The sequence below is a fragment of the Rutidosis leptorrhynchoides genome, unplaced genomic scaffold (genome assembly GCF_046630445.1).
Source record: "Rutidosis leptorrhynchoides isolate AG116_Rl617_1_P2 unplaced genomic scaffold, CSIRO_AGI_Rlap_v1 contig29, whole genome shotgun sequence".
Taxonomy (NCBI): Eukaryota; Viridiplantae; Streptophyta; class Magnoliopsida; order Asterales; family Asteraceae; genus Rutidosis; species Rutidosis leptorrhynchoides.
The window spans coordinates 19,159-43,689 of NW_027266533.1; the positions used below are offsets into that span (position 1 = coordinate 19,159).

At 37.9% G+C, this 24,531-nt stretch overlaps 1 protein-coding gene and 2 pseudogenes across 1 annotated transcript; 1 reads left to right on the top strand and 2 right to left on the bottom strand.

The window, feature by feature from the left end:
- Positions 1–212: 212 nt before the first annotated feature.
- On the bottom strand, positions 213–24,435 carry LOC139882611 (calcium-dependent protein kinase 28-like; annotated as a pseudogene).
- LOC139882607 (calcium-dependent protein kinase 4-like) lies at positions 1,031–1,884 on the bottom strand. Its single transcript, XM_071866895.1, has 4 exons — positions 1,863–1,884; positions 1,475–1,617; positions 1,300–1,378; positions 1,031–1,218 (listed from the first exon to the last, which is right to left on the bottom strand). The coding sequence occupies exons 1-4, from the start codon at positions 1,882–1,884 to the stop codon at positions 1,031–1,033; spliced, it is 432 nt and encodes a 143-aa protein (XP_071722996.1).
- LOC139882608 (probable phosphoribosylformylglycinamidine synthase, chloroplastic/mitochondrial) lies at positions 1,967–8,266 on the top strand (annotated as a pseudogene).
- Positions 24,436–24,531: the final 96 nt, after the last annotated feature.

Below are 24,531 nucleotides of genomic sequence, written 5' to 3' on the forward strand. Positions count from 1 at the left end.
GACATGGAAAGAAAAGAGAGAAAAGTGAGAAGAAAAACAAACATATAAAAAGTGTAGTAGTGTGAGTGACGTAAACTAAAGGTGAGTGAGGAGTGCTAAGTGAGTGTGTAATTAAGTTGGTGTCTTATATTGTCTAAAATTATTTTGACAATATTAATAAAAGTATATTTTGATAGTATACTCGAGTTATCATGATCTCAACATCTTCCAGGTCACGTTCTAAGCTTTTGAGAACTTCGGTAACCAGGAGGGCTAGAGACGTTCCGTGAACCCATACTTGCCGTTCTTAAGAGTCTACGGAGTTCTGAAAGGCTTATTTTTCCGTCTTTGTCAATGTCCGCTTCCTCAAGAAGTGGATCAACGGAACCTTTTAACCCCGTGTGCTGCAAAATGACAAAAGTAAGTAAAGAATCCCATAACTGATAACTAATAAAAGATTGTATGCTAGAAGAAAGACAGCTAAATCTCAAGCATACTCCAGAAAATTGATTACAAGTATGGACAAGGTAACATGGGCCAAGTGAATTGAGTAAACTAAAAATATTTTGGCAAAAATCCGATATTCATCTTTATAAATTGTTTTTAAAAAGTGTGAAAGTTAGCACCAACCATTCTGAGTTCGTCGGGTTATGTAGCCATCTCTATCTAGGTCAAACGTCTCGAATGCAGCTTGTGAACGTTGATGCCATTTCTCGGAATCATGTTCTTCTAGTTGACGAACATGTAGAGTAGCAGCAACGAATTCAGAGAAATCCACTAGCCCATCTGTGTTGCTGTCAATCTGGATCATTCAGACATCTTAACCATTAGAAAGTAAAAAAACCAAAAGAACGAAGCATATTCATTTTCTGGAAGTTGAAAAGGCTTACCGCTTGAAGAATCTCTAGGACACGAGATTCCTTTAACTTCCAAGGAAGATCTTTAGCAAGGGCCTGTATTGAAAAGATTCTTGTGAAGATCAGAAACTCTGAAGAAAATGACAAATAATCGGGCGGAAGAACAGATCAAAATTTCAAAACTTTTACCTGTCTCATCTCCTCAAGACTAATTGACCCATTTTTATCATCCTCAGTTCTATCCAAAAGGGTCTCCTTCCACAGAGCAAAATGTAAGTAATAACACCAATACTCCACACATCTGACTCTGGTCCCGATTTTCGTTTCAATACTTCTGGAGCAACATAATAGGCACTACCAACAATATCTGGAAACTTCTTTCCTGTATTTTGTAAAAATTTAAGTTCAAAATGTCGGCAATGATAATTCTTCGAAAGAAAGAATGTAATTTAACTTCAGTCACCTGGTTTTATGAAGTCCGACAGACCGAAATCAGTAGCTTTCAAAGGGGATTCCAGTTTGGGTGACTTGAAAAGGAAATTCTTCAAGAAATAAGGAAAAAAAAAGGGCATCATTGTCGAGCACGGTAATTTCAGATAAGCTAACGTGCAAAAGAAGCTACAATAAGTGAGCCTTACCTCTGGCTTCATGTCTCGGTGCACCAAACCGTGTAAATGACATTCAGCTGCAACCTCGAGCATTTGTCGTACAACAACAGATGCGTCTTTCTCACTGTATCGACTATCTTTCCTGATAAAGGAAATTACTCGGCATTTAAGCACTACAAAACAAATGAAAAGACAATTCACAAGTAAAGAACTTTTCTTACTTGGCTAATATTCGAATATGTTAGAAAGGCTTCTACAAGGAAGCTTATGTCTGTTTTGAACTTGTTCTTATATTTCAACTTGCCGCATCAATTAGATGTATTATTGGCTAAGTAAGATGGTGATTTCAATTGGTGTCTTCATTGAGTAACATTGTGTTCCTGGTGCAGCAAAAGCAAAAGCGGACAAAAGCTTTTACTATGATTATATTTGTCGTCCATTATTGGTTTAGACAGTTACTTATTTTCTCTTTTGTTAGCAACTTAGAATTAAAAATCAGTTAGTAGCGAGCTACAATACAGCATGGCCGTAGTTGGGGGAATTACAGCCTCTGAATTCTTGCGAGTAAGTTCTTTGGTTTTCTTCTATTGGCTGTGTTTAAATTTTTGATTGAATTTGTATTTATTCAATAATTTTTTGTTTACAGGGAACATGTAGGCAAACACTCTTTTTGCAAAGAACAGCTTCTACTAACCGGAAGCAATTACTCTGGGGTTCAATCAAAGGGAATGCTTCGTTGCATTTAACTGATAGTCGAAGAGGTGCTACTACATTGAAGTGTTGTGCACAGTCAAAGCCTAGAGCTGTGGTTTCTGAATATGTGAATTCTTCTGTTGGTATTATCGAAAAGCCTGATCCAGAAGTTATACACTTCTATCGTGTCCCTTTAATGCAAGAGAATGCCACTCTTGAATTAATCAAGGAAGTTCAGACAAAAGTCTCTAACCAGATTGTTAATTTGAAAACGGAGCAGTGTTTCAACATTGGGATTAAAAACAAGATTTCAGCTGAGAAAATTAATGCACTTAGGTGGCTTCTTTCAAAGACTTACGAACCGGAGAATTTAGGGACTGAGAGCTTTCTGGAAAAGAAGAAGAAGGAGGGATTGAATGCTGTGATTGTTGAAGTTGGTCCTAGGTTGTCCTTTACAACAGCTTGGTCGTCTAATGCTGTATCTATTTGTCAGGCTTGTGGGTTGTCTGAAGTGACTCGCTTGGAAAGATACTTGTTGTACAGTAAGGGTGAACTGCAAGAAAGCCAGATCAGTGAATTTGCTTCTCTGATACATGATCGAATGACTGAGTGTGTGTATACACAGCAACTGAAATCCTTCCAGACCAATGTAGTTCCCGAGGAAGTTTACTTTGTTCCTGTTATGGAGAAAGGTAGGAAGGCTTTGGAAGAAATTAATCAAGAAATGGGTTTAGCATTATTTGAGGAATCCTTCAAATGTTGAATTATTTGATATTGCACAATCTAACAGTGAGCACAGCCGGCATTGGTTTTTCATGGGAAAGCTAATTATTGATGGAAAACCTTTGCAAATCCTGATTGATGCTAGTAATGGGGCATCAGACTATGGCAACAAATTCGGAGAGCCTTTGATTCAAGGTTACACTAGAACTTTTGGAATGAGGCTTCCTAATGGTGAAAGAAGGGATTTTATGAAGCCAATAATGTTCAGTGCTGGAATTGGGCTGATTGATCACTCGCATATAACCAAGGGTGAGCCTGAAGTTGAAATGTTGGTTGTAAAAATAGGAGGCCCGGCATATCGTATTGGAATGGGAGGTGGGGCTGCATCCAGCATGGCCAGTGGACAGAACGACGCAGAACTTGATTTTAATGCTGTACAACGTGGAGATGCTGAAATGGCTCAGAAACTTTATCGTGTGGTTCGAGCGTGCATTGAAATGGGTGAGAATAACCCAATCATCAGCATTCATGACCAAGGAGTTTGTGGGAATTGTAACGTTCTCAAGGAAATAATTTACCCTAAGGGGGCTGAGATTGATATCCAGGCAATTGTAGTTGGGGACCACACGATGTCTGTTTTGGAGATTTGGGTTGCAGAGTAACAGGAGCAAGATGCAATCTTGGTGAAGCCGGAAAGTCGGAAGTTGTTGGAATCTATCTGCAAGAGAGAGAGTTTCAATAGCCGTTCTTGGGGAAATTGATGGTAAGGCCGTGTTGTTTTAGTCGATCGTTTGGCTGTCAAGAAATGTGAATCTGAAGGGCTTCCTCCGCCTCCTCCCGCCGTTGACCTTGAGCTGGAAAAAGTACTTGGAGATATGCCTCAGAAACAGTTTGAATTCGATCGAGTTGTTCATTCGTAAGAGCCTCTCGACATTGCTCCAAGTGTCGGCGTCATGGATTCTCTAAAGAGTGTTCTGAGGCTTCCAGCTGTTGGGTCAAAACGATTCTTAACGACAAAGGTGGATAGATGCGCGACTGGTCTTGTGGCTCAACAGCAAACCGTTGGTCTGCTGCAAATAACTTTTGCTGACGTCGCAGTACTTGCTCAATCTTATTCCGACTTGACAGGAGATGCATGTGCAATCGGAGAGCAGCCGATGAAAGGGTTGCTTGATCCTAAAGCAATGGCAAGGTTAGCTGTCGGAGAAGCTTTGGCGAATCTTGTGTGGGCAAAGATTACATCTCTTTCTGATGTTAAAGCTAGCGGGAATTGGATGTATGCTGCAAAGCTAGTTGGCGAAGGAGCGGACATGTACGATGCTGCTATAGTTCTTGCAGATGCAATGATCGAACTTGGTATTATTTCTATACTACAATTACGGGGTTATCTCTCTCGATGAGATGACGCCGGAAATCTAGTAATCAGTGTCTACGCAACTTGCCCCGACATAACAAAAACAGTGACGCCAGATTTGAAGCTAGGAGATGACAGTGTCTAGCTTCACATCGATCTAGCCAAGGGCAAGTGTCGATTGGGTGGATCGGCTTTGGCTCAACTGTTTGATCAGATCGGCAACGACTGTCCTGATGTTGACGATGTTGCTTACTTGAAAAAAGCTTTCAAGGGTGTTCAAGACCTTATTTCAGATGAATTGATCTCTTCAGGTCACGATATCAGTGATGGTGGTCTTTTAGTGTGTGTACTTGAGATGGCTTTCTGACTTTGTTGTTGCGACTATCAGAATCAGATGTCCTGGAAATATAAATAATAATTAGAGTATGTAAATGATTTGGTAAAACAAACTTCTGAAATATTTGTTGTTTTAAATTCTAAAAATGGAATTAACTTTTCGAAGTTAAGAAATCGTGATCTACGTCTATTTAATTTCCTCGTGATTTAATTAACTATAACATGCATAATATATAAGACGAGTAATAATTTTGTTTATTAGGTTTTTTCAAAAAATAAAAATAAAAAATTTTGTTTATTAGGTGCAAACGATATAAAAAATTTCCTCGTATTTTTCCTTTTCCAAAGTATTGTTAATTATATTCCAACTCATCCCCACTAAGATTTCCTTAATTCACTAACTATCTTATATGAAAAAACTCGTCTTCTTGTGTAGACTTAGAGCAACAAGGGTTGAAGTCGAGACCCGAACCTTCATGGTCATTGTCATTCAATCCTTCTCTGACGGATAAAAAATACTTGACTTCAACTTCAAAGCCAAAAGTTGCTATCATCCGAGAAGAAGGCAGTAATGGAGACAGAGAAATATCTGGAGCATTTTATGCAGCCGGTTTTGAGCCTTGGGACGTCACGATGTCGGACCTCCTTAACGGGGTTATCTCTCTCGATGAGTTTCGAGGAATCCGCGTTCGTCGGAGGTTTCAGCTATGCTGACGTTCTCGATTCGGCGAAACGCTGGTCGGCTAGTATAAGATTCAACCAGCCTCTTCTGAACCAATTTCAGGAATTCTACAAACGACCGGACACATTCAGTCTTGGGATCTGCAACGGATGTCAGCTAATGGCTCTGTTGGGGTGGGTACCGGGGCCGCAAGTCGGTGGCGTGCTCGGTGTCGGCGGAGATCCTTCTCAGCCGAGATTCGTGCACAATGAATCTGGGAGATTTGAATGCAGATTTACGAGCGTGGCGATTCAAGACTCCCCTTCAATAATGTTCAAAGGAATGGAAGGTAGTACATTTGGAGTTTGGTCGGCACATGGTGAGGGAAAAGCTTATTCTTCATTAAAACTTGGCTCCAATAAGGTAACATAACAACTTTTTTTCAAAAAATATTACTACATCGAGTACTACTGACTTGACATTGGATATAATAATTTTATTTTATATTTAGGTACTGTGACGATGATGGCAACCCGACAGAAACTTACCCCTTCAACGTGAATGGGTGGCCGTTGGGAGTGGCGGCGATATGTTCTCCAGATGGTCGACATCTAGCAATGATGCCTCATCCTGAGCGTTGCTTCATGATGTGGCAATTTCCGTGGTATCCAAGCAACTGGAATGTTGACAAAAAGGGACCTAGTCCTTGGTGCTCCTAGTTTTTCAAATGTGGTGAGGATGATGAATTCACTTCGAGATTTGAGTTTCAAGTAGCAAAACACATACTGTTTTCTGTTGCTATTCTTCAGTTTTGTACTCTATTGGCAGGTTCTGTTTTCGTGTTTGCTCATATCTTTTGCTTATTGTGGAAGTACCGGATGTCAATTTACGTGTATGTTTGCACACGTAAACTGATCTATGAACATCGTTGTTGGTTCTCTGCTCATATTTGTTAGATCTTTTCTGTTTTTATGCCGAGTCTTTTTATCTTGTTTGTGCTGGAAATATCATCTTCTTTTGTTATCACAAATTCGTTTTTCTTGTAATTGTCCTTGATGAGTCTAAGGTTATAGAAGCGTTCGGTTATTAAAATTTGTTGATAATCGGAAAGCAATAGACTGATAGACTAACTTGAGTCTTTCATATTTTCTATTTTCAGTTCTGGTTGGCATTTTTTGTTCAGGTGTTCCAAAATTTTGGGAACTGTTGGAAATTACCTGTAGTAATTAGTGGATTTGCAGAATACAAGTCGAGTAGGTTTTCAGAATACAAGTCGCAAGCGCTCACCGGAATCAAGTGTCTCCGGAAAGTCTCCGACAATCTACGTGCTCCAAATGTAGTGCTTTAATATTCAGCAAGATAAAGGTTGCTGAAAATGCTGATCATTAATTAAATCTAATTCAAATCGAGATTGAAATTGAGACCACAGTGCACTTAGTTGAGATAAATAACTTTATAAAGAATGAGAAGATGCAAATAAATAGTCTAGCCCTAGAGAGCCCCTGTCGAACTAGAAAATTCCTAGGCTTGGTTAACAAAATTGTATATTTACAGAGGTAGAGACAGCGGCGCCCGACGATTCCCGACTTTAGCTTGAGTGCGTCCTTTTAGGCCATATATAGTGTCCCTAAAGCAAATGCCCATTTGAAGTAGGCCCAGTTTGCTTTATGATTGGAAGAAGGCCCCTGATGCAAGAAAGAAACATGTATTCGAGTAAATCACACAGATAGACATGTACATAAACCATGAAACTTAAAGATCGTCCCTATCTGAACTCTCTTGAATGTGTTATTATTAAAGAGAAGTACCTCAGCTCGAGCGCAAACATAAAATTTGCGACCAAATGTTGAACCTTCCAGTTTGATGCTCAATCCTCCTTTCCACCTGAATATAGAATATAAGATGGAATTCCATCATCATCGTTCATAAGTGTTTGTAAATGAGGAGCTTGACATAAGGCTATAATGTATTAATGTTTAACTAGGGATATAATCAGCATCATTCTTCCATCTTTTATATTGTGTTGATATGTCGCACTCCTTAACACCAAACAGCAGTCACATCACAATACAATACAATGACATCGAAACAATTAGCAGTAAACGTATTAAAGATTAGAAATTTCACATGTTGACATGATCCAACATCATTTTCTACTTGCCACTTAGAAAACCAAAATAACAACATTTTCATTGATAAGAATTTAACACCTACTCCACAACAGAGGACAAGCTCAAACCTGTCAGGATATTTGGCCCGAAAGACATCATAGAACCGACCTCCATTATCAACCAGGAGAGATCTAAACCATCTTCTAAACCTATAAAGCAGTTTATGAGGAAAAAAGAAAACATTAATCCAGAGTTTCGACTAGCTACATTGTTCATAGTGATACAGCTTCATCAATAAATAGCTTACTCGTTATTTTCGAAATCGGGTTCTGCTTCACAGCAATCCTTAGCTGTAGGAGCGATATTGAGATCAAGGAGGAGAAGACGATGAAATACTTTGTGATGACGATGATGAAGATTATAATGCTGTCACAGTCTACCTTCGCATGGACTATAGGAATTATTATGATGATGGTAATCCTAGTGACAGATTTGAATGTTATGCTATTGGCAACGGAAAGATTGAAGGACTAGAAAACTACGACGAGATTACAAGCGCGAAACTTCCGAAAGATCCTTTATTCGCATTCGAAAATGATTTCTTCGAGCCTTCCATGGTCGTTGTTGGTAAAAAAGTATACCTCATCGGTGGTGGAAAAAGCGTGAGAGATACTTCCCAGCCGTATAGTTATTCATATGAATGGAAATATTATGGAGAAGTATATTGCATGGACACAACTGCCCCTGAAACTGGTTGGAAGGAATTGAAACTTCTCGTTAAGCCGAGATACAAGACTCAGTTAATCCCTCTCAATGGAAAACTTTATGCCTTTGGACATTGGTTGATCGCAGATAATTACGACAAGTTTGAAGTTCCTCCTAATTTCGAGTGGGCAGAGGTTTTCGATATCGAGAATGACAAATGGAATCCGCTTCATTCCTGACGATAATAAAAAGTTGTCCTTTGCGGCGAGCTCTATTGTTGTGATTTGGAGAGCAATACATGTTGTTTTTATGATCAAGACTTCTATGAACATTTCAAATGTTTGAAAAACATTTTAAATACTAATGGTTCATGTTGTGATCAAAAGCCAGCCCAGGAAGGATATAACTTATATTTTACAGGATGGGATAAAATATATTGCTATAACTTGCTAACCAAGACATGGTTCCCTCGAGTGGTTGCTGGATTTGTCCGTCGCAAAATTGTTGCTATTTCTATGGGCGATCTTGATGTGAGGGACTTCCAGATAGTTAACTTGGGTGATCGAAGATTTTGTTTGACATGGCATGACTACACTCACTCAACAGTCTATTGGACCAAATTTGTCATCTCCGTAAATTTCTAGCGACGGAACGGCTTCTCATTTTAGTACTACTAAGAAATTCTTGGTCAGAAAGTATGTTCATCACATCAACTGCTTTACTATATGATCGATCAGAGGATTTGGAAATGGTGTATACATTAATCTGATGATTTTCTCAATTTGATCACTCGATCTCCATCGAATGACATTTGGGAGTACTACTCTTGATCTTTTATCCTCTAGAGTCTAGATTGATTCTTTTTCTCAACATTAAAGTTTAATATATCACGAACACCTTTGTTTCCCTAATGATGGGTAGTAGGGCCCGTTTGATAGGAGGTGTTATCTCTCCTATCAAACGGGCCCTAAAGTTTCGCTTTGATTTTGCACTCCTGATCATGTCGATTTCCTGACAATAAAGAAGAAAGCTTAATTTAAATCATGAGAAGATCTCTTGTTTGTGTGACCTTTGTTTTTAAGGACATTGCATGTTAAAATATTACCAGTAATATTGTATGGTTTTGTAATATTTGCTGTGTACAAGAAATTGTGCATATATATCAAGAAAGAGGAATTACCAAGGTTACTTACACCTCAAGTAATTTTATTTTTTCGGTTACTTATGAAATGCGGACGTCAACCTCCGCGAATGTCCAATTGAACTGAACCAAACTGACCTAAGTTGGTTCTATCGGTTTGGTCAATAAGTACTCCATAGAGGAGAACTGATCGATTCATTTATAAGATGGTAATTAAGCAACTATGATGGCATTGAATTTGTATTCTTTGATGAACAATTGAATTTACAATACTAAACAAGCTAACAACTTTGAAAGGAAGCTCTTAAACATGTTTACTCTGATCGATCATATAGTAAAGCAGTTGACGTTATGAACATCCTCCTTTCTGACCATCGACGATATGAGAAGTCGTTGGAGTACCATCGACAACACTGCCACTTGAATCGGAGATTAAAAACTTGGTCCAATAGACTGTTGTGTAGTCATGCCACGTCACACAAAATCTTTGATCACCCAAGTTAACTATCTGTAACTCACTGGCAGATTGGTAGTCACTGTCATAATGGTTCTGATAAATCATCCCCGGGACAACTTGGCGACAGACAAATCCAGCCACATCTTCAGGGAAGATGTCTTGGTTAGCAAGTTATAGCAATATAAGTTAAATCCATCCAGGGGCGGGCTTTTCTCCCATGAAACATAAGTCTTCATAGGTTTTGTCAAACATTCGAGATGTTTATAAAAGTCTTGATCATGCTCCGTTGCCGAACAAGGGCTGTTCTGAACGGAACTGAAGACGCCGAAATATGACCATGCTCCGGCAATCCCAAATCGGCTGGAATCCAACGCAAAACGAGGAGAATCGTGAGGCCAAGCCATCCACGATGAAGGAGATGTCGCTATTTGAGAATCGCCAGCTCCGCCACTGTGAGCCGAGCTCCGGCAGTGCGAAACGAACCCAACCAAGCTCAGATCATTGTAATACAGCTCATACAGATGATTGTATATTATTTCAAAATCATTTTATTTCTAAAATTGAGTGAAAAAAGAGTGAAATTTTTGAATAATTGAGAAGTGGAGCCGAGCTGCGAGATACGTTTTGAATTATTTTGTGATAAGGAAATTGGTAATTACTCACATATAACATATTTTAGTGTCTCAAAACAATGGACATGTTTTAGTGTCATAAATAACACTCACATATAAAGGAAGAACATAGTAATTAGACCAAAAATTATGCCAACTATAAGATAACTTAATACTGTCATAACATAACACTCACCTAATACGGATTATATAAAAAGTGATCTGGGAAACCCATAGATAGAGGCCAAGGCCAAGTGATGTTTAGTTGGGGATTTCTATCTAGATCAGCTTCCCATACCAACTTCCACCCGCTTAATTTGAGTTTGTCCTTGCCCAAATAATTATGTATTATGATATGGTCTCCAGCATCAATATGTTTATCCCCAATGTTCCAGTAACTTAACCATAATGTAGCCCTTATACAAAGGATAATAATGCAACATCATTCCACTGGTCCCATTGTCTATAGCAATATGGTTGAAATCACTTGTTGAATTCCCATCCATATATAGAAAACAGATATTCAAGGCACGTATCTTGAAACAAGGTTTTGATGGCACCACAAATGACATGGTCTTCCCCTCATGGATGTTGTAACAGTTTGGAACCTTACTTACTGGGAGGAAAATGTTACATATGTTACATTCATACATTACCTGCAATTAATATTATGCAAACAATTAAATGAAATAAATAAATACAAATGTTTACATAAAAAAATACAAATGTTTAACTAATTCACCAAGAAAATTAAGATTACCTTGAGTGGAGTGTTGTGTATACGTGTATCACCGTAAAAACTTTGTAGATTGACCTTGATGCCTTCCAAACATTCTGATCTGTACAGTCCCAAACTTTCTATAATGTGTGAATCAACATGTCCTATTGTGTCTAACTTAAACTTGCCTTCAATCTCCACCAATGAAACTGTGTTGGCAAACGTACTATAATGGAAACCTTGATACAGCTTTATGAAATTTGGGATTTTTTCCACAGATGTAGTATCTCTCAATTCAAGGACTTTCAAACTACTTGGGAGCTTCTGAATAACTTTGAGCCTTGTACACTTATCTAAAACAAGTTTCTCGAGCTGGGTAAGGTTACTTGTATCAACTGGAATACTGCAGAACGGGTTACCAGATAAATCCAAGAGTTATAAAGAACAGAGTCTATAAAGACCCGAAAAAATATCATCATCAGATAAATTGCAGTTTTGGAGTGTCAAATGAGAAAGAGAAGAAGGGAATAAATCAAGAGGATTTTTTCTAGGTGACAGCCAAGATCTTATATTTGAATATGTAGATCTAAATGTATTTAGCGATAGACTGAGTACTCCCTCCGAGTTTCTATCACTGGGGGAAAATTGATTAGAGCCGAATCCATCTAGATCTACCACTTTTAATGATTCCATTTTCGCTAAAGCCTCAGGTAACTCAACAAGAGCTGAACAACCCGATAAGTGAAGTTCTTGAAGAGATTTTAACACATTGATGTTCCATGGAAGCTTCTTCAGGTTTTTGCAGAATTTGAGATTTAAAACCTCTAGCCTTTCTAAACGTCCAACGAAGGCATCCAGCGTAACCAATTTTGTACAATCTTCCATTATCAAACTCTTAAGACAAGGCGAACCGGACAAGTTTGGGATCGTAACGAGTTGATGGCAATGGCATGCATAAAGAAATTTCAAACCTGGAAGCTTCTGCTCAAAGATAAAAGTTAATCATTACCTACAGTGACACAAGATACTACAAGAAATTAAATTAAACTACTAATATTATACCATTGCTCCTTCCCAAAGACGTTTGATTTTGCTGTAAGATACATCAAGAGAAACCACCTTCTCCAAACAAAAATCTGAGGGTATGCATTTCATTGGAAATCCATGCCAACAAAGCCATATCAGATTCTTGGGGAAGTTTTTGTGATTCCCAATAAGGTTGCCATAATTCAGCTTAAGCAGCTTTACGTTTTGAAGCCCTGTGAATGTATCAGCGTCTACATTTCTCTATTTACATAAAGGAATCTTTAAATGTTAATATTCATCTCTCACTTCTAAATATGACATTCAACAAAATTCATTCATACTTACATTTTCTTCTTCAGATTGATCTGCCTTCAACCAAGAAAAGTCAAGAGTGATACCTTTCACTCTTTTAGTGCTCTGAAAAACAAGAATATACAATTAAATATCTTCTTGCGAAGAAGTTCATCACATATGAAATGAGTAGTAGTTCTTACAGTTCTTTCTTTCAGTAAAGCAGATTCTTCCATATCATTCCATATCCTTCTACGTTTTCCAAGCGGATGCTTCCATATTTTCATAAAGGAATCGTTCAATGTTAATATTCATCACTAACTTCTAAATATATGTCATTCGGCACAATTCATTCATACTTACATTTACTTCTCGAGATTGACCTGCCTTCAACTGGGAAAAGTCAAGAGTGATACCTTTCACTGTTGCAGTGCCCTGCAAAAGAACAAGGATATGCATTTAGATATTTTCTTGTGAAGAAGTTCATCCCATATGGATTGAGTTATAGTTCTTACTGTTTTTTCTTTCAGTAAAGCGCATGCTTCTTTATGATTCCATATCCTGCTACGTTTTCCAAGGTCATGAAGTGATTCCTGACGAAAAATTCCTCTCCCCATATCTCTAATTAGGTTATGCATAGAAAACCGGCCCTTCATGAATTTTCAACAGACACCTATGAACTAAATTTTCAATTCCTATTCTTGAGTAGTGACCACAACCATCGAGAATCGCAACCATGTTGTCATTGTACTTCTTGTCAACAAAAAAACAAGCAATGTCCAGGAATATACTTTGGACAACATCATCTGACAGAGAATCATAGCTTACTCAGAGAACATCCTGAATTTTCCTATCAGGAATTGCTTTTAATTTTTTTAACATATTCTCCCATACATCTACACTTGTTTTATCAGACAAGGAAGCCCCCAAAACTTCAAGAGCTAATGGATGTCCTCCACAATGGTCGACGATTTGTTTTGAGCACTCTAATAAATCCTCAATTGGATGGTCTTTCCCAAAGGCATGCCAACTAAATAGTTTCATCGAATCTTTAGCGAGTAATCCTTCCACTTCAAATTCGGAGACTTCATGAGACCTCAAAGTACTTAGCATATTTTTATATCTAGTTGTGATGATAATCTTGCTGCCCGGACAAAGCTGGTGTTGGCTTCCAAAGATTTGCTCTAACTGCTTTTGTTCATCAACATCGTCAAGAATGACAAGGATTTTTCTACAGTGTATGACATCCCTTATCTTCTGTATTCCTCTGTTTACACTTTGTACTTCAACTGGTCTCTTTAAGATATCCGAAAGGAGTTGTTTTGAATACGAATTAAACTACTTGTCTCCTTTGCTGCATCTCTAATATCTGCCAGAAAGCTACAGCCATCAAATCTCTCCACATTCTGATTGTACACATCCTTGGCAATAGTCGTCTTCCCGATTCCACCAATCCCATATATTATCGCAATTCCAGCTTGTTTTGACCCATCATTTAACCAATTGTTAATGCGTAGTGTTATAAAATATCTTCCGACAATGTAGGTTGGAACATTCAACATCGGCCTTTCTATCTTCTTTTGTACCTCTTTCACTATGTCGTGAATAAAGTCAGCCTCATGCCTACAAATCAAACTTAAGATTTCAACTAAATGAAGAAAATTATGCTTTTAAAATGACATGTAGAGTTTGTATAATGAATTTATTACCTATTCTTTGAATCCATCCCTGAAAGATCTGCAACTTCCTTAAGAGCAGACCTCCATTTTTCAATCTTGTCTTTCTCATTCTCCAATTTCTTCTCATGCTTAGCAAATGCTCTCTCAAAAGTACCCCGCTGCCACCTAATATCAGCCGGATCGACACGGTAGAAAACTGGTAAAACAGTATTTTTAGTTGCTCTCTTCTTTTCCAAGATCATGACAAGCTCGTCAAGACACCAACTTGAAGATGCGTAATTTTCCGATATAACTATGATGAAAACTTTTGATTGTTTGATTGCTTTTTCAAGTTCAAGCTTAATAGCTCCTCCTCTAACTATTTCATCATCGTCTCTGTAAGTATGAACTCCTTCACGTTTCAAAGCATGGTAAAGATGGTCGGTGAAGTTTGTACGCGTATCTGCACCTCGAAAACTCAAGAAAACATGGTAAGCACATCGAGATGATGATATATCGTCCCTTGCCATGGCAGCCATCGATCGCTGCAAAAGAGACATGTCAAATATTCACCTCAAAAGCACTAAATAAAGCATAATATAAGTAAAAGACATCGAGATGGAAGGAGAAATGGAAGGACGCCACAATGAGTCAGGGACGGGATGATGATTCATATTTGGAATTACGGATTTATCATTCAAATTAGGGATTGAAGATGGGTAAGGGATGGAAGGCCAGGGTTTGGGAAGATGAAGACATCGAGATGGAAGGAGGAATGGAAGGACGTCACAATGAGTCAGGGACGGCGTCGTTTCTATTTCTTGTTGGGGTTATATTCGTCAGAGATTTTATGATGGCAAAGTGGTGATTACAGCCGAATTTCAGGCTTAATATTCGTCAGGAACGGAGTCAGGAACGCATGTTTAATTGTGTTGAAAACTTCAATTTTATAAAGAGAAGTAAATGATGGGAAAAAATTTATTATGAACTAATACCTTTTTGGTAAAATAATTCATAACAAAGCTGTATATGAAAATTACATTTTGTCACGTACAAATATGTACAAATATTTCATCCATATCGAAATAAATTATATTTATTTAATAATTTTTATTAAATATATATTTAAACAAAATTAAAATTATAAAATATCATTTATTTTGATATGGATGTAATACCAACTATATATAAATTCGAAAATCTCGATAAACATTTATTTCAAGAATTTCGTGCAAGGAAGCATCTGGCATCTTCCAGATTCTAAGCTAAAAACCTGGACAGGGACCTTATTATGTTCTTCAACTCCAAAACAATGAATATCAAGAAAATAGACAGAATCTCTCTCAATCAATCCTGAGAAATCCTCATTCGAAATCGAGAAGCAGTAGTCACGAAATAGAAACAACGTCATGTCTCCTAAACTCGTAGCTTTCGTCCATTTCTGATTCTCCTCGTCGAGCTTACAGACATTCACCGGACAAGAAAGATCCCAAGTTTGTTCAACTACAAATAAAGCTCCTCCAATAGACACCAAGAAATAACACAATGACATATTATTATGATTCGGAGATGAAATTATTGAAATAAGCTCTAACGAATAATTTAATACCAGAACAATCTCTGTTCGTGAATCCACTACGTAGAATTTTCCATCGAATTCCTCAACATCATCTCCTAATTTTGTGTAACACAAGATTCCTTCATAGTTTATAGCTTCTACAACATAATCTTTAGCATTATTCGAAACAGGTTTTGAGGACAAAATAACTTTACGAAATAAGAGTGCCTCGGCCTCAGAGTCTTCCTCAACACTATAGACAGGGATATTGTCGACTTCGACGCATTCAAGATCATATAACTTTTTTATTTCCGATAATCGAAACTTCAACAAATCGAGTACCTTTGACCGATTTGATGGTTTGGTTCCTCCCACATGGAACCTACCATGGTAAGTAGTAATAATAATAATAATAGATAAATAAAAATAAATAAATAAAAAGACATGTGGGTAGGCATGGTGTAATTTTTTATTTGACACATGGACATGTGGCTAATTAATTAATCCATGCATTCAACTCTTTCACACAAGGCAAATTTGCCTATAAAAGGAAGGTGAAGCAAGGCATTTGGATATCATCACAACAACACAAATAGAGAGAGAAGTGAAGACATTCTTCACGAGTGAAAGAGAGGTTTTATGTATTCTTTTGAGAGGTTCTTAAAAGAGTGCGAGTGACAAAATAGTGATTTTTAAATATTGGAGAGGTTCTTCAATTGTTGAGAGATATACTTGTGAGATATCTTGAGTGCCACTATTTTGTAAGTTGTTGTGAAGCTCTCTTTGTACGCCTACTATTTTATAGTAGAAGAATTATTCGGAGTTATCCCGTGGACGTAGCCTTAGGGTGAACCACGTAAAATCTTGGTGTTCTATTTTTATAGATTGTCATCTCTATTTCATTTCGTGGCGTAACTTGGTGATTTGGTTAGTTAAGCGTATGCTCTATAGTTGCCACTTACGTGGATCCTCTATATCAGAAACTTAACTACCGGAACTAAGTTGAGGGAGAAGGCGATTTTTCCCATCAGGTGGTATCAGAGCTACGGTTATTACGCTTCGGTAGTGGCCATACCGGAGGTATTGAAGAAATGGAGGCGAAGACAAGCAAGATGATCTATTTAAATGGCACGAATTACTACAAATGGAGAAACCGGATGAAAGATCTCTTATTTGTAATGAAGATGCATTTGCCGGTTTTTGCTTCAGATAAACCGGCAGACAAGTCAAAGGAAGAGTGGGAGTTTGAACATGAGCAAGTGTGTGGTTTCATCCGAAAAATTTGTGGATGAAAATGTGTATAATCACATTTGTCATCAAACTAATGCTCAATTGCTATGGAAAAAGCTCGAGGATCTGTATGCTTCGAAGATAGGAAATAACAAATTATTCTATCTGATAAAGCTGATGCAGACAAAGTATCGAGAAGGAAGTTCTGTAGCGGACCACTTGAACGACTTGCAAGGGATCCTAGATCAGCTGTCTGGGATGAACGTGAAGTTTGACGACGAAGTGTTGGCTCTTATGTTGCTTGCTACTTTACCAGAGTCTTGGGAGACTTTGAAGATCTCACTTACAAATTCTGCACCAAATGGCATAGTGAGTCTGGAACCTGTCAAGAGTGGCATCATGAATGAAGAAATGAGACGGAGAAATTCATCTTCTTCATCACAATCAGAAATTTTGGTTGCAGATTCCAGAGGAAGGAGCAAGTCTAGGCATACAAGAGTAGAGGAAGGTCAAACAATTACTTCAATGTGGAGTACTATCACTGCAAGAAGAAGGGTCACATCAAAAGGTATTGTCAACTTCTTAGACAGAACAAAGATAAAGATGTGAAGAAAGATGGCAGTGATGATGAACGTTCAAATATCATAGACGAGTTCAACGTTGTCTATGATGAAGACATGGTCAATCTAACAACCCATGAGACCAGTTGGGTGATTGACAACGGTGCAACCATTCATGTTACATCTCAAAAAGAATATTTCTCACGTTACACAGAAGGAGACTTTGGTGTCGTGAAGATGGGAAATAACAACTTATCTAAAGTTGTTGGCAAGGGAGATGTGCACTTGATAATAAAGAATGGTAGCAGATTAATCCTGAGAGATGTTAGGCATATTCCAGATATGCACTTGAATTTAATCTCAACAGGAAGACTTGATGATGAAGGTTTCTGTAATACCTTCATGAATGGAGAGTGGAAGCTTACGAAAGGTTCCATGGTGGTCGCCAAAGGAATAAAGCAGGCGCTTTATATGATGAAGGCGAAGCTCTCCGATGATGAAGTGAATACATTGGAGAAGGACGATAGGACTGAATTATGGCACAAAAGACTGGGTCACATGAGTGAGAAAGGGATGACATAGTTGCTGAAGAAAAATGTGTTATCCGGCCAAAGACAGGTGCACTTGAAGAAATGCGTTGATTGCCTAGCAAGAAAGCAAAATAGAGTTGCTTTCAAGAGTTTCCCTCCTTCCAGAATGAAGAATGTGTTAGATCTGGTTCACTCAGATCTATGTGGACCGATGCCAAAGTCACTTGATGGTGCGCAATACTTTGTGACTTTTATCGATGATCATTCTCGAAAGACGTGGGTATTTTTGTTAAAATCGAAAGACCAAACGCTAGATGCTTTCAAGAAGTTCGTAGCCTCGGTTGAGAGACAAACTGGGAAGAAGCTCAAGTGTATCCGAACAGACAACGGTGGAGAATATATTGGACCATTCGATTCTTACTGCAAAGAGAATGGTATTCGACATCAAATGACACCTCCAAAAACACCGCAATTGAATGGACTTGCTGAGAGAATGAACCGGACTTTGATGGAAAGAGTTAGATGTTTATTATCACACTCAAAGTTGCCGAAGATCTTTTGGGGTGAAGCCTTACAAACAGCAGTGTATGTGCTTAATCGTTCACCTTGCGCTCCTCTACAGCAAGAAGTTCCGGAGAAAGTATGGTCAGGAAATGATGTTTCCTACAATCACTTACGGGTGTTTGGATGCAAAGCGTTCGTGCATATTCCAAAGGATGAGAGGTCCAAGCTTGATGTCAAGACTCGACAATGTATATTCATCGGCTATGGCCAAGATCAATTTGGCAATAGATTCTACAATCCAGTCCAGAAGAAACTTCTTAGGAGTCGTGATGCTGTGTATGTTGAAGATCAAACCATTAACGATATAGTCAAGGGGCATGATGCTCAAGACTTTGATGGTCGTTCAACAGACGTAGACTTTATTCCTCCAACACCGGTGCCAAAACAAGTTGGAGATGGGATCCATGATTATCAACTTGGTGAAAATAATGCTCCCATTGAACCAGATGTTGATAGTGTTCAACCACCAGCACCTGCAGGTTCTCTAATTCCACAAAGAAGATCTGATAGAGAAAGACAACCATCTACCAGATATTCAAGTGACGAGTATGTGTTACTAACCGATGGTGGAGAACCTGGAAGCTTTGATGAAGCTATGAATGATAAGCACAAGAAGAAGTGGATCGAGGCCATGCAAGATGAGATGAACTCATTGCATGAGAATCAAATGTTTGAGCTGGTGAAGATGCCAAAAGGCAAGAGGGCTTTGAAAAATAGGTGGGTATTCAGGATCAAGCATGACGAAAACGGCCTGAATCCAAAATTCAAAGCAAGGCTGGTTGTGAAGGGATTCAACCAAAGACAAAGGTATAGATTTCGAAGAAATTTTTTCACCGGTGGTGAAAATGACGTCCATTCGCACGGCGTTGGGATTAGCAGCTTGTCTCAACTTGGAAGTTGAACAAATGGATGTGAAGACTGCCTTCCTTCATGGTGATTTGGAAGAAGAAATTTATATGGAGCAGACAGAGGGTTTCGAAGAGAGTGGAAAAGAGGAGTATGTTTGCAAACTGAAGAAAAGTCTATACGGCTTGAAGCAAGCACCAAGACAGTGGTACAAGAATTTTGAGTCCGTTATGGGGGAGCAAGGCTACAATAAGACTGCTTCAGATCACTGCGTTTTCGTACAGAAATTCTCTGATGAAGATTTTATCATCCTTCTACTCTACGTGGATGATATGTTGATTGTTGGACGGAATGCTTCTAGAATAGATGTATTGAAGAAGCAATTGAGTAAGTCTTTTGCCATGAAAGACTTAGGCCTAGCAAAGCAAATTCTTGGCATGAAGCTTGTTAGAGACAGAGATGCCAAGAAGTTATGGTTATCACAAGAGAAGTACATTGAGAAAGTACTTCAGAACTTCAATATGGAGAATGCTAAAGCGGTTAGTTGTCCTCTTTCTAATCACTTTAAATTGAACTCGAGACAATGCCCTTCTACAAGAAAAGAGAAGGAAGATATGGAGCAGATTCCATATGCCTCAACAGTTGGAAGTTTGATGTATGCCATGGTATGTACACGGCCAGATATTGCACACTCGGTTGGAGTAGTGAGTTGTTTTCTTTCCAACCCTGGAAAAGAACATTGGGCTGCAGTGAAGTGGATCCTTAGATATCTACGAGGTACCTCCAAACTATGCTTATGTTATGGAGATGCTTTACTTGTGTTAGCTGGTTACACAGATGCAGATATGGCTGGCGATGTCGACTCGAGAAAGTCTACATCAGGATACTTGATCACTTTTGTAGGGGGAGTTGTGTCATGGCAGTCAAGGTTGCAGAAATGTATTGCACTTTCCACAACAGAGGCGGAGTTTATTGCAGCAACGGAAGCTTGTAAGGAGTTGCTATGGATGAAGAAGTTCCTAAATGAACTTGGTTTCCATCAAGAAAAGTACGAGCTGTTTTGTGATAGTCAAAGTGCGATTCATCTCGGGAAGAATTCCTCCTTTCATTCAAGATCGAAGCACATAGATGTGCGTTATCATTGGATCGGAGATGTATTGGAGACGAAGCAACTACAATTGGAGAAGATTCATACTGATGAAAACGGATCAGATATGTTGACGAAGTCTCTTACAAGAGAAAAGTTCGAACACTGTCGACTTGCGGCCGGAATGGCCGAGCTCTCCATGTAGTCGGAAGGGGGAGAATTGATGGTTTGGTTCCTCCCACATGGAACCTACCATGGTAAGTAGTAATAATAATAATAATAGATAAATAAAAATAAATAAATAAAAAGACATGTGGGTAGGCATGGTGTAATTTTTATTTGACACATGGGCATGTGGCTAATTAATTAATCTATGCATTCAACTCTTTCACACAAGGCAAATTTTGATTATAAAAGGAAGGTGAAGCAAGGCATTTGGATATCATCACAACAACACAAATAGAGAGAAAAGTGAAGACATTCTTCACGAGTGAAAGAGAGGTTTTATGTATTCTTTTGAGAGGTTCTTAAAAGAGTGCGAGTGACAAAATAGTGAGGTTTAAATATTGGAGAGGTTTTTCAATTGTTGAGAGATATACTTGTGAGATATCTTGAGTGCCACTATTTTGTAAGTTGTTGTGAAGCTCTCTTTGTACGCCTACTATTTTATAGTAGAAGAATTATTCGGAGTTGTCCCGTGGACGTAGCCTTAGGGTGAACCACGTAAAATCTTGGTGTTTCATTTTTATAGATTGTCATCTCTATTTCATTTCATGGGGTAACTTGGTGATTTGGTTAGTTAAGCGTGTGCTCTATAGTTGCCACTTACGTGGATCCTCTATATCAGAAACTTAACTACCGGAACTAAGTTGAGGGAGAAGGCGATTTTTCCCATCACGATTAGGAGGAAAGTAGAAGTTTCTTCTCCCAAATGGATCATGAATCTCAATTTTACCTGCAATAGCAGAACCAGAAAACTCTATTTAGAGGGACGCGATTATTTTTCCTTTCAAGTTTTCAAGTAATTTCACAAATAAATGGAGTTAACCTCTTAATTAGGAGAGGACGTCCGTAATTAATCAATCAAATGGACTAAAATTGATTGAACAAAACTAATTTTGGATCTATCCTTTTGGTAACTAAACCGAACCTTTCAGCGATCAGTTTTCATTAAAAAAATGTTTACCTGATTCTGTCGGAAATTGACGAATCGACTTCCATTATGTACTGTGCGGCACTCACAGTTTGGAGACTTCTTTTCGCCATTTCATCGAACATGTTGTATGCATATGTGTAACTTGCTTCCCAAGACATCTTACAAGCTCTATATTCTGCCTCTCAAGCTCACAAACCATACTGATACAAACTACAATCCTTCAAGTACTAACCACATTCAGCTAAAACAGTTGGTATGCATCATCACCAAGCTATCATATTTTCTTCACAATGCACCCATAGACAATACTACTCATGACTCCATTATTTGACTAATATCAGCATCATAAGAAAATAATACTTTCTACAAATCAAACCAATAATGCACTTGGTTTTAGGCATTGAAGTTTGCTTGCGTCCCACGGTATAGTTGTAACTCTGTTTTCTTTCAATTCTGGAGATACTACACACTGCAAATTGACACTTCTATCTTCTGTTGTCAATTGTAATGCTCCAGCTAGCCATTTTTTAGTCAAAATTTTTCTGGATTCTGACAAGCATTTGATCAAACAGTTGTTGTGCTTAGAAGAAAAACTTGAAAAACAAGCTACTTTGATGTCTCTCTTGAAAAACAAAATGATTGGTAATTCCATGCCTGCAAAAGGAGTTATATGAAGCGGATTCCATTCGTTATTCTCGATATCGAAAACCTCTGCCCACTCGATATTTGGAGGAATTCTATACTCGCCATAAGTATATAACCGAGTCTTGTATCTTGGCTTAATAAGAGGTTTCAATTCTTTCCAACCAGTTTCAGGGGCAGTTGTGTCCATGCAATACACTTCTCCATAATGTTTCCAAGTCCATTGGTAGTTATAACTATATTCCTGAGTTTTCTTCACCACCGCCGACTAGGTATACTTTTTTACCAGCAACGCCCATGGAAGGCATGAAGAAATCCTTATCGGAAGCGAATAAAGGATCTCTTGGAAGTTTCGCGGTTGCAATTTTTTTCAAGTTTTCTAGTCCTTCAATCTTTTCGTTGCCAATTGCATAACATTCAAATCTGCTGATAGTGTTGACATCATAATCCATGCGAAGGTAGACGGTGGCAGCATTATGCTCTTCATCATCGTTGTCACAAGGTATTTCATCATCTTCTCCTCCATGCTTCGCGGACATGAGTGACAGTTTCAAAACGACTTCTCTTAAAGCCATCAACTTATGTTGGACTTGATCGAGTAATTCCGTGCTGAAATCGTCGTCCCTGTCGACGATAACCACTAGATTAATAAGCTCACTTGTGAGTGTTCTGGCCGTCTCCAACGGATCAGAATGGGCCATTATAACAAATTCAGAAATTGAACAATAAAAACCAAAAGATTTCTCTTTATTTATAAAAAGCCCTAGTCAATGTCAACCATCGATTGCACCCTATTTAAGGTATTTGATCTATTCAATATTAAATAATATAATAATATCTATGAATTCGATTCAATATTAGTTTGCCTTGTTTTCCACTCATCATTCCCCAATTTCGTGTAAACACAAGATTCCTACATTATTTATACCTAGAGTAGCATAATCCTGATCAGCATTATCCGAAACAGGTTTTGAGGACAAAATAACTTTACGAAATAATAGTGCTTTGGCTTAAATCAATCGATTAAGATTATACGACTGAACTAAACCTAAGTGGCTCGATCGATTGGTAATAGGTTGGTTTAATCAATCGATTTCGATAATAAAAGTTTCACATGAAAAGATTTAATATGTTCTATTGATTAACCAAATCGAGATTTGTAATGAAAACTGATCGAAATTGATCGACTCAATTAAACAAGGCTACAACTCGTTATTGAAAAGATTCTTGTTAAGATCAGAAACTCTGAAGAAAATGACAAATAATAGGGCGGAAGATCAGATCAAAATTTCAAAACTTTTACCTGTCTCATCTCCTCAAGACTAATTGAGCCATTTTTATCCAGATCAATTGCATCAAATTGATCCTTAAGACCAGCTAATTCGTGCTCTCCAAGAGTACTAGCCAAAGCCTGCAAGGAAATAGTAACATATCAAAACTCTGTTTTTTTCAGCTAATGTGCAAAAGAAGCTACAATAAGTGAGCCTTACCTCTGGCTTCATGTCTCGGTTCCCCAAACCGTGTAAATGACATTCAGCTGCAACCTCGAGCATTTGTCGTACAACAACAGCTGCGTCTTTCTCACTATATCGACTATCTTTCCTGACAAAGGAAATTACTCGGCATTTAAGCACTAGAAAACAAATGAAAAGACAATTCACAAGTAAAGAACTTTTCTTACTTGGCTAATATTCGAATATGTTAGAAAGGTTTCTGCAAGGAAGCTTATGTCTGCAATCCCATTTCAGTTCCAAGCTGTAGGTCTCCCCTGCCTGTTTTGAACTTGTTCTTATATTTCAACTTCCCGCATCAATTAGATGTATTATTAGCATTCGGTATGTTTGATGATTCGTTTCTTATACTTAATAATGTTAATGGTTATATGTTGTTATGTATGCTTTGTTAATTAATGATTTTATCTTTTGTTGCTATATATTATTAATGGTTAATGGTTTTTTTTTTTCATTCTTCGTACATAATTGTTAATTAATGATCAATATTAATTTTCTAGCATGATACATTAATATTGTTAATTAATGATCTATATTAATTTTCTAGCATGATACATTAATATTGTTGATTAATGACCTGTATATTAATTTTACAAGAGTATGATAGTACTGTCACATATATATGATTGTATATTAATGATGAAATTACTAATTAATATTTTTTCCGTTTTGGTTTTGAATTAGGGCTGTGATGCTTCGATATTACTCGATGATACACCAGATTTCGTAGGTGAAAAGACAGTATTACCCAACATAAATTCCGCGAGATAGGATTTTTCCTTATACATTTTAAATAATTACCCTTAAAGCAAATTGCTTCATTTCAAGAGACTAAACCGATCAGGAGCTCTAAACCGATCGCGGTGGATCACAGGACAGCCTCGTCTCCCTCTACAGCACGGATGAGTTTCGCTTCCG